Genomic DNA, 11310 nt, shown 5'->3' on the forward strand with positions numbered 1-11310 from the left:
TAATGCTTATCATCATCAATTGAAGTTAACCCACATATTGTGATTATTCAAAGTTGCACATTATGGAGAACTTTCTCAGGAATGTGCTAGCGCCTATTATAAATATGGATGTGCACTATTATACAAGGCTCAAGAAGAAGCTGATCCATTGGGTAATATTCCTAAGAACACTCCAACAAACCTGGAGAATGATAAAACTAGTAATAATGTGGAAAATAGCGGAAGCTCAAAGGATTCTGCTCGTGATGCTAAAGAAGACATTCCATGTGGTAAAAATGAGGAAGCTGGTGAAGGTATGCATCTCTATGTAAGCCGTGTCATTGTTATTATTATGGGGTTGAAAAGATTATGTGCTTTTATTCAGATAATGATGAATGCAACTGATTATAGCTAGTACATTGTGTCTATGTTATGCATGTTGATTCACTTTTATCTCATAAAAGTAAATTTATTGTAAATGTTGTCACTGATGTCTTATAATAGTAAACTCATTATAAATGTTGTCAGTTGAGTGAAATATTCTTAATTCAAGAATGCTTCTGTTGGCCTTGAAGTTTACATGTGCTTCCTAAGGAAAGAATTCAACTCACCTATCCTGACCTGGCAGAATAGACTACTCTAAATAGGATGATTCTGACTGTGGAGGCTTTGTCTTGATCAGTCTTCTTATTTTTGATTTGGAGATTGAATCTATTGCACCAGTCCTTTGGTTTTTATTCACTTTCAGCTTGATTAGCTATTAAATTTGCTAAAAGCTCGTTCCTTAGGTCTTGGTTCTGCACATTCCACTTGATCCACTAATTCTCTTAGTTAAGTGGCTTACTTAGCGATCGTTTGATGTAGTGGTTTGAAAAAGGATAGATCTGCATCATCAAAATCAAAAGTTGAGTAAACCCTTGCTTTTGCTTGGTTCTCTCGTCCCAGTCGAGGCAACTGCAACTGAAAAGCTAAGCTGGCTATAATATTTCACTTAAACAAACGGGAGTTGTATTCGGCTTTGTGCATGTATGTATACTTGTTACTCATAAATTTGTTTGTGCTTCTTTGTTCATTCATGTTCATCAAGTTTTATGTTGATGCGCTTGAAAGGTATATGTTGCTCAACAATATGCAGTGCACATATGCTGTTTGCAAACGTGTATAAAGTGTATGCACAAAATATTTGCATAACAAGCACTTATCATTGGTTCTACTTTTAGATGCATGTGTCATTTTGGTTTTTCAGTTGTTTGGCTTGAAAGAATTATTGGGGTCTTTGTAAGGGGGACCTAGGAAAACAAGAGGATTGGCCTAAAGAAATGGTCTTGTTCTAATTGCTTTCTCATGATAGAGATAGATATGTCAGAAGGTGCACTCATGTTTGTCATCTTGTTTTTCTGTGGATTTTCTATGTCATCCTCTTACACTGTTTCATTTTGATTCTGTGTAAACGACTGCACATATGTCCCAATCTATTTATCCCAACCTATACTTATGTATCTTTTACATCATTCTGATCCTTTTAACTGGTTTATGATTGCCTTACAAATTAATTTCCCTTCCAGTTATATGGTGTTCAAAAGGTTGCAACATTACAATACCTTCTCATCAGCCTTGTTGCAGTCAATATTTAAGGTGTCTATTTTACAATAAAACTACCAAGGGTGGCAATTGGTTGTTTTTGTGTGGGTCTAGCTTTTAGTGTTAGCAAACTTCCATTTAGGGTGTCATATCTCAAAATTTTTTGGAGAGATACACTTCCTCTACCTGTATCACACCCTGATCAGCTCTCACAGCTGTGCATGCTTTAGGTAACTAAGGTCCACCTTGACTATTAATGCTGACTCAGCCTTAACTTGAAGGATAAACTATCGTGCATACATTTTACTTATATAATTGTGATAAACTATAGGGCATATATTTTACTTATATAATTGTGGATGATCTCATTCCTTTGCAATTACTACTTTCTAACAAGAAGAGAAAGGTGGAAAACAGTTCAGATATCGTATTGCTTTCAGTACACTGAACACAAAGTATAAAGTTGGTAGTTGAAAGCCAAGTCACCTTTTGCTATCAAAACCAAGGTAGACTATGAGAAAGAAAGAGGAAGTGAATAACAGAGGCATCATATAAACCCAAAATGGGACATTGCAGTGATAGCTCTCAAGCACATGTGGAACTGGACGATCATCATAGAGCTGAAAATAAAAAGAAAACGAAAATGAGCTATAGGAAACTTAAGAAGATGCATGGGTTGTTGCAAGAAAAAATGGCTAAGAGAGAAATTGAAAAAGATACACGGGAGAACAAAATTGCAATATTACAATTCACATGTTCCAAAAGAGAGAAATAGCTCAACAACAAAATTATATAGCTCAACAATACTTGCGATGGTCAACCAGTCACATATAGCTCTACAACAAAATGATCAGTAAATGGCTCAAAAACACCTATGCTAATCAACCATCCACATATAACTCAACATCAAAATTAATAGCAGCAATAAATACGAGAAAGTAAGGTAAGTTATTTGTATATAGGACAGAATTGCCAAGGAATCATCCATGGCAAAATTAGAGTCAAGTGGCATAACATGTGTGCCATAATCAGTAGAATACCCATGGAAGTCACATTAACCTGCCAGATAGACAAAATAACAAATGATAACGGTATCATAATGCAAGGACTCTATTTAAAATAGGATAACAAGGAAGACAACTATCAGCACAATGACCATAATTGTGGCCACTACCATAGGTACCACTAAAGGAACAGATACACTAATGAAAGAATGAAGCATTAGACAAGTCAATCATAATTTTGTAACTGCACAAGTTAATGTAATCAATGCTAATGCATATAGTCAGTAATCATGGCAATAATATTCTGATGTATGTTTCAGTAATGACTGGTAGACAGCTACAAAGTTTATCTACACAACAATCATGGCAACATATTATCAATGCAACAACAAACACCCGTCTCCATTGCAGAAGATCCCATCCTAAACCATTAGCACCATCATTTTAAAGGGTAAGAAATAAACTCACACCACTATTGCACCCAATGATACCACTACATACCAAGATGGACATAGGTTCCATAAGCACCAGTGAACACCATCATCATTTCAGGATCAAGCATGCAGCCAACATAGATATCTCTAACCGCCTAATCTGGGATAGATTAAGCATATAGGTCCACAGATGCCAGTACATGCTTGATCCATTGCAGATCAAGCATGTTGCCACCAATGGGTGCATAAAACTATAGAGACAGGAAGAAATCAAAGACAAATAGGTCGTAGAATGGTAGAAGTCAAGATAGGGTTTAGGTTGAAATTGGGTATTAGTGTTAGGGTTCGATCTTGAGTGGATCAAGCGAGAGATGGACTCGACAGCCATGGATGAGCTCCAAATCATAGAGATTGGTGAAGAGGGATAAGGGAGCGGTCAAGATTTAGGTAGAAATTGGTTTAAGGTTTTAGGCCTAGAGGATGGAAGGAGAAGTACTACAGAGGCTTGGCCGGAGGAGAGGAGGGAGAGCCAGAGGGCGAGAGAAGGATAAGAAGAGAGGCATGGAGGAGAAGAGGGATGCGCAAAGGGAATGAGAGGATAAGGAAGCAAACCTTGAGTAGTAGAGGGGGGTCGATGAAGCTCTGAGGATGGGGATGGTGGTTGAAGGAAGCTAGACTGCTGGACCAGCGTGAGAGAAAATAGGGAGAGAGGGTCCCCACTAGAGGGGATGGTAACATGGAGTAAAACCCAACTGATGCGCAATGAAGCCTTTAATGCATGGAAGCCACTTGCTGCATCGTTGTCCTATGACACCAGCCGTACGACCTCTTGCAGCAAGTGAGGCCCTATTGTAGCTCCAAATACATGGGCCCCACCACTTTACACCCACCCAAACAGCGGAAAAAAGCCACTTCTTGCAAATGGGTTCACTTAGACCCAGTTGCAAGTGTCCAAACACTACCTTTGTAAATGATCCAATACTTCATATGTGATCTTGGATTAACCTTTATGATGAAAATTGTTATTTGGATGTACACTACAAAAGAACGATGAGAAGGGAAACAAGTTTATCATCATATGGGATGAGTGACCTAGTTTACAGACTTGGGAAGTAGGTAGAACATCAAATTGATAAACATTTGATAACCCTAATTGATATAGTTAAGAAGTAGGCAGTGCATGTGTGAAAAGTTTCTGACCCCTTTAGCTGGCCAACTATTTACATTTTTTGAATTCCCAATTATAGATGTTTCTTAGTAATCTTGTGAAGGGCTTTGACCACCAACATCTCCACCAGGAAAAGGGGAAAGGGAATCTTTCCGAGGGACAAGGAAACAGATGTTGCTACATTATCCTTTTAAATAATCAATTAGTGATAATGGCCTATGAGGGCACCTATCATCTATATTAAGTTTGTTGATTGTGGAGGAGCTGTCTCATAGAAAATCTCAATAAATAAGAAGTTCTTTTCTCTTTCTATCTTGATCTTTTGGTACTCATGGTATGCTTGAAAATTAGGTTTCATTATCGTCAATATTAGGATGAAATGAAATGGGAACTGAAATTTTGGTCAGAAGGATGTGCCTTTTCTGTTCTTCTCAAGTCTCAAATGATAATGTCTACTTTTTAAAAGATTTATTTTTCTAATTGCCATTGGTAGAATCGTTAAATAAATTCACAAAGTACAGAATTTGATGCTTCTCATGGAGCTCTAAAATTCCAATCACTATCTCTATGAAGTGCTTTTGCTGACTGGGAAAAATTCACTGTTATCCACATTGCAATTATTTGAATGTCCTCACAATCCTTGCACAATAACTTTTTCCAGATTTTTTTTGTTCTCCCCTTCATTCTGATATAATCTATCTATATAATTTGAAGTTGTCAGCGTGTGTTTTTTTCCTTTAAAAGCATGTTGGTATCTTGATGATATACTTGCAGTTTCTGTAGTTTATTGCACATAGACATATGCAATTCCTTATTCTAGTGTTAACAATATCATGACTTCTCGTATCATGTTTCCCTGAAAGATGGTAGTGACAAGGATCAGGAAGATGGTAACGAGGGAAGTGAAGGAGATGGTGAGGATTCGGCAGAAGCAGATGAAGATGACTCTGATTTAGATCTGGCATGGAAAATGCTAGATGTTGCTAGAGCGATTGTTGAGAAGCGCCCAGAAGACTCTCTGGAGAAAGTAAATATCATGGCTGCTCTAGGAGAGGTGTCTATGGAGAGAGGTTAGCTTTTGATTATGCATATTAGCAGCTGTCAGAAATTATATTGAACTAATAACTTCTTTTGTTTAAATTGCAGAGGATATTGAGACTTGCCTGAGTGACTATCAGAAAGCTTTATCCATTCTGGAACGTCTGGTTGAGCCAGATAATCGACGAATCATTGAATTGTATCCTTATCAAATTGAACATGTTGCTTACTGCTAGTTACAAGACCATTTTCTGGAATGAGAACTTAAAAATTTCAATTTTTGTCATAATGCTTTTATTTTCTTAAGCTTACTTAACTTGAATATAGAAATTTTAGGATATGTTTGGTGTTGGAGATCGGGTCAAAGATTGAAGAGGCTATTCCCTATTGTGAAAAGGCTATCTCCTTGTGCAAATCCCGTGGACAGAGACTCAAGGAAAATGCAATGAAGTCAACAGATTCTGCAGCAGCCAATGGGGATTCTATGTCCGATGTAGATAAAAGTGGCAATTGCGCCAGTGGAACCAGTTCCAGATGGTCTAATTTGGAGGAAGAGATGGATTTTCTTGGTGGCATTGTGACTGAGCTTGAAAAGAAGGTAGCTGGAATTATGCAGGTTAAATTATTTAGCATTTTAAAAACTATATTTGATATTAAGTAAATAACACAAGTCTCAATATGACTGCTCGTATATTTTAGAGGCGTGACTTTTATATATATTTATATATATATTCCTTTGTGGCTACACTTAAACATATGAATCAGAGCTCTGGAACAATCCTGTTCTCGATAGCTTCTAACAAAAGGTTACCTGTAGACAGAATATAATCTTGGTAGTGAAAGAAATTAAGTTTTTACCGTTTGGAATGCAGCTTGAAGACCTGCAGCAAATCAAGTCAAATCCAAGCTCTATTGTGTCTGAAGTTTTGAAAGTGTTTGCTTCCAAGTCAACGTCTGGTGAGAATAACCAGCCAGAGAGTGCTGCCAGATCTTTATTTTTGAGCTCTTCACAGATGGGTACTACCGGTGTTGGTTTTGATTCGCCATCTATTTCTACTGCTGCAATGAATCGTGGTGTCACACACCTGGGCGTTGTGGGGAGAGGCATAAAGCGGGCTACTATAAGTTCAGTCAGTGCAGAGCCATCTCCTAAGAAGCCTATGCTTGATTCATCGTCAGAAAAAGCTGATAGCAGCCCTTCAGAGGGTATAAATTCCATAGCCCAAGATTCTTAGACTTCGTCAAAGTACTTATATGCTTGTCTTATTTATCGGCCTTTACTGTATGACTTAACACTAGCGCAATATTTGATTCCTGTCACTTGATTGCTCTGAACTTGTTTTGTTCCAGTAGGAGGTTTGATATGCTGCTATTCTGTTAGCCTGCTATTTGCTGATTGTGGGTTTACTTTGTAATGTTTCTTAGAGCTTGCTTTTCTAGCTTCTTGTGCATAACTGTAAGGTTCACTTCTATTATCATTTTATTTTTGTCTGATGCATTAATTTGCTATAAAATATAGAAACAGTGTTTTTTTCTCAATGATGGCAGATACATCTATAATGTTCAAAGGATGAAACAATTAGAGAAATTTATTGAATATTTGTGTCGATGTGTTGATTCTATTGAGGTACACCTTTTATTCACACAGCTGTATGCTGAATTGTTTCAAGTAGACCATGTTTTAACATTAGGGGTGCAAGCAAGCTAAGTTGATTACTTGTCTGCTCAGGCTTTGTTGGCTATAAGGGGTACCTGAGCTCAAGTTAGCTCGAGCCCAGTTTGATGTTGTTCAAAGCTTGGTGTATTTATCATTTGAATTCAGCTTTGAGGAACTTATTGTTGAGCCGAGTGTAGCTTTTCAATTTTGCACTGTTCTACATTGTTCTAGGCTTATTTATGAGCTAGGCACATTTTCTGGCTAGGCAAGCTGTTACTAAGCCTAGCCCCATCTCTTTCTACGCAACTTAGTCTGTTTGTAACTCTATTTCACAATGGTGAAGATTCTTTTTCTTCGAGGTTACACGTTGGCAGGAAATAGATATTGTGCTATTTTGGTAATGATCTAGGATCTTATTAAAAAAAACTAGCTAGAAGATGTTATTCGGATTTTTTGGTCCTATATAGGTATCCAAGATTTATTTAGTGCATAGTTGTTGTAGGATTAGACAAACATCTGTACAGATTTTTACATACTTCTATTTAAGTTTTGGCATTCTCATCAGGCTAAAAGTCACAATCAATTCAAATCTAATTATAAGTATTAGAAATTTAATCACAAATATCATGATCAAAATATTGTCAACCTAAACATATTGTGTTAGGTCTGCTTTGCATTGATATCATTTGTAATGATTCAGAATCTTACTTAAAAAAGCTAGCTGAAAAATGTTATTTAGGTTTCTTGACTTTTTATAGATATCCAAAATCTAGTATAGCTGATGTTGGACTAAATACACACTCATATGGGTCTTCACAATTTCACACCAACTGTTTTTGTCAATGGGTGGGAGTTGATTATATTGAGGCCTGATCCCACAAGCAACAGTTCAATCTGCTTATGGGCCTAGGCTCGGTCCTGGTTAGGATGGGTCTAGGGTGGGGAATATAATACACGCACACAGGATGTCCTAACCCCTGTTTTGCCAAAGGGAGAAGCCTTCTGATTCCAACTCTTATTTAATAATACATAGCTTGCACTACTGGTAATTAGTCAAAGGCGCAGAATTTGACATTGTTTCTGGAGATTAAACTACATTCATGCCCATTATGAAAAGCAGGTGTGCACATCTTCTAATATTTTCTTGCCAATCTACATATTTGAGGCTCTGTTAGTGTTGATTCTATCATGAGCATGGGCTGGCTGTCCAGCTTAATGGTCGAGATGCATTATAGCAACCACAAAAGCAATGCCCATATTTGTAAACATGCCACATATTATTAATGTTATTTAGTATACATGAACATTAATGAATAAAGTAGACATAAGATTTGGAATAAGCTTTATGCTTACCAAATGGCATTTGGAAAGAAGACAGCCAAAAAATAGTTATGCCCATCAAACTTGCTTGCATAACTGTTACATGGAAAAATTGTCATAAACTATTTCTTAGTATAAAGACATTTTTATACTTATTATTTTTTTTATCAACAGAAATCATCATTCAAAAATTGTTCCAAAAAGATGTTTGTTTGCTATTTGAAAGTCAAGCTACTGACTCATGTCATAATATATATATATATATATATATATATATATATATATATTCTTACTTTACCGTTCTTATTCTTATTTACTTATTTCCGAACCAAGCTCTGCCTTAATATGACAACATAATGGGCCGTGAAATAGAGGTTGTTTAGCCTTGGTGTATGGTATAGCACATGTTGTCTTAACCTAATTCCATGGTATCCTTTCACTACAGAAAAAAAGAGTGAATGTCAGCTCTAAGTTGCTGACGCTAGGAGAAAGCGTCAACAGCTCCTCAAGCGCATCAAAACCTCTTGATGCTATTTATAAGCGTCGAAGATTAATGATGGTTATAGACGTTGAGAACTTTAAATTAGCCTCTCACAATGCTTTTCTGGCTAGCATCATCGGATTGCTTTAATAAAACGTTGCTCATTAGTGTCATTAAATGTTGCAAACAAGACGGCGCTATTAAGTGTCGTCGGATGCCAAAACGGCTCCTCCAGCACCTTCCCCTCCCCCGAGCTCCTCCACTTGTCTCGTCAACCTCCTTCTCCACCTTCTCTTCTGACCTCCACCAAATATGTTAGCCTCGTCCTCCTCCTATCTTGAGATCCTTCGTTGTCCTCCTCTTCTTCCTGCTCCCCCGAGCTCCTTTGCTTGTCTTGTTGACCTCCACCTCCTCCTCTTATGCTTCTTAATGATTTTTTTTAGCATATATCGTATATCATATATCATGTATCGTGTATTATGTATCATAATATTTATGAGTCTTATTTAAACTTTTGGACTTCTTTACTTCAAATTGAAAATTTAATCTTCATATTGAAGTATGTATCTTGTATTATATATTATGCATCATGGACCATATATCATGTAACATGTACTATTTTTTATAGATGGAAGAACATAGGAGTGAGTCGAGTGAGGTAGAGTTCTACGGGATGACTCATACCTACTGAGATGATAGCTTTGTTCGAGAGGAGTCTAAAGATATTATCGTATATTTTTTGATAATAGATTTGTGCAATGATTTGTAGTTTTATTTTTTCTATCATTAATATGTAACTTATTTTTTAAAATATAGGATAGGGCTGCATTTTTTTATTGTAGAGCGTGTTGGCGAGTCGTCGTCATCTATGGAGACCAGTCACGTCGAATCCAGATGTTTACCGAACTTATGAAACCGGAGCATTATGGTCAAGTAAGGGATTATGAGGTTGGAGTCACCCCCACTCAATTGTCTGCAATGAGCAAATATACCCGAGATACTAGATAGAGTGGTAGTAGTGTAGATATTTGTAGGCTGGAGGTAGAAATAGAAAATATGAGACAGAACCATCAGATAGAGATACAATACTTGAAGCAGAGCTATGAGATAGAGATGCATGCCATGAGAGCTCAGTTTGATCAGATTATATCTTTGTTGCAGAGGTTTGTCCCACCTCAAGTAAATAATTATATCTATTTGTATATTTTATATAATTATTATGTATATTTTTGTATAAGGTTAATGATTTACGTTATATTGTGATTTTCGTATACTCAACATCTAAAATTTTTATTTTTTTCTTATAGGTTTTCGATGTTTCCAGAAGTTGTAGTAGTTGTAAAGATGATGATGACGATGCCATCGACCACTGATAGCCCTTATAGCTTGACTTCTTTTTTTTTGAAGTTTTTATATCTAATGTATATTTTTGTCTTTTTAGTTCTTTGAGTTGTAATAGATGTTCAATAAGTTTGACAATATAAATATTTGTCATTTTCATATATGATACTAGTGTTTATGCAAGTTTTGTTCCTTTCGTTATGGAATTATGATTTGTAAATTACCATTTTCTATGTATGTAATTTTATATATATGTACAGATTTTCTTTCTTTTTAATTTTTTTAAAAAATATGTATGGCTTAGTAATGCTTTAAATCGTCATCAAAAGCTATTTTAATAATGCTTAAAAACGTTGTCAAAGCCGCAACTTAACGATGCTTTAATGCATTGTCACTTAACAATGCAAACAAGCGCCATCACCTAGCGATTCAAACTAGCGTCGTGACTTAGCAACGCTTATAAATGACATTAAAAACCAGCCACATGGCAGACCTGCATGTTTTGGATCTCACGGCGTTTTTAAAAAACATTGGCCAACTACATGTAGAAGAATCTTTAACTTAACGACGTAAACGTAACGCATTGTAAATTTTTTCTCTACGTTTGCTGCTTCGTCGATATTTTCAAAAGCATTAGAATTTAATTTTGCAATGCTTGTAACCATCGTTGACTTAAAAAACATCAGAAGTTCCACTAGTTTTTTAGGTTCTCTCGGACGCATGCACGTGTGGTGCTTGCACGCGTGCGTGCGGGGGTCCTCGATCGACTGAACGAAAAACATACGACTTCCCTTTGAGCGCCCACAATCTTATCGGAAATCTTACCCATATTTTGAAAAAAAATTTCCAATGCAAGAAGCCAATGGATCGTGTCTATTTTGGGCATAGTGTTTGCCGGAAGCCCTCACAATGCGGCTACTAAACACCAAATGTATTGAGACAGGCTGTGGGTGATAAAACCAAAGAGGTGAAGGAACTTCAAATAGTGGCGAGGGAGAGAGAGAGAGCTCAACCAACCCTAGAAGTTGTAGCCTATCAACCATAACGAGAGGAAGTAATAATCCTCCTGCAAATAAAAGAGAAAGGATGTGCTTTAAGGTGGACTGCAAGCAGTGTGGGAACGTTACCTGGGGTGGTTGTGGGCAGCATGCTGCCTCTGTTTACAGTAGCATCGAGAAAGGAAAGCACTGCATGTGTCGACCATGGCCGGGAGTTCCGATGCCCTCCAAGACCTCACCTGCCACTAGCTCGAACGAAAGTGAGATGAATTGCTACTTAATCCGATAAAAACTTTCTTGCTTTCGGTT

At 36.9% G+C, this 11310-nt stretch overlaps 1 protein-coding gene and 1 long non-coding RNA gene across 6 annotated transcripts in view; one reads left to right on the forward strand and one right to left on the reverse strand.

The window, feature by feature from the left end:
- LOC103721178 (uncharacterized) overlaps nucleotides 1-10972 on the forward strand; it is a 12319-nt gene extending 1347 nt beyond the window's left edge. The window contains exons 2-7 of one of the 5 annotated variants that reach the window (XM_089925235.1): nucleotides 53-293; nucleotides 5030-5236; nucleotides 5313-5403; nucleotides 5532-5820; nucleotides 6077-6410; nucleotides 10947-10972. In XM_089925235.1, coding sequence (XP_089781361.1) covers nucleotides 53-293; nucleotides 5030-5236; nucleotides 5313-5403; nucleotides 5532-5820; nucleotides 6077-6410; nucleotides 10947-10957 — 1173 coding nt within the window. In that variant the 3' untranslated portion in view covers nucleotides 10958-10972. Of the gene's footprint in view, nucleotides 1-52; nucleotides 294-5029; nucleotides 5237-5312; nucleotides 5404-5531; nucleotides 5821-6076; nucleotides 6744-9969; nucleotides 10187-10946 lie in introns of those variants that run through there. The other 4 variants (XM_089925233.1, XM_089925236.1, XM_089925237.1 and 1 more) reach the window with 4 other exon arrangements.
- On the reverse strand, nucleotides 1966-3749 carry LOC120104503 (uncharacterized). Its single transcript, XR_005506889.3, has 2 exons — nucleotides 3611-3749; nucleotides 1966-2180 (listed from the first exon to the last, which is right to left on the reverse strand). It is a non-coding gene; the product is annotated as an uncharacterized LOC120104503 (long non-coding RNA).
- Nucleotides 10973-11310: the final 338 nt, after the last annotated feature.

Source organism: Phoenix dactylifera, chromosome 9, assembly GCF_051530095.1.
Source record: "Phoenix dactylifera cultivar Ajwa chromosome 9, Ajwa_hap1_PhDact_Kaust_v1.1, whole genome shotgun sequence".
Classification (NCBI taxonomy): Eukaryota; Viridiplantae; Streptophyta; class Magnoliopsida; order Arecales; family Arecaceae; genus Phoenix; species Phoenix dactylifera.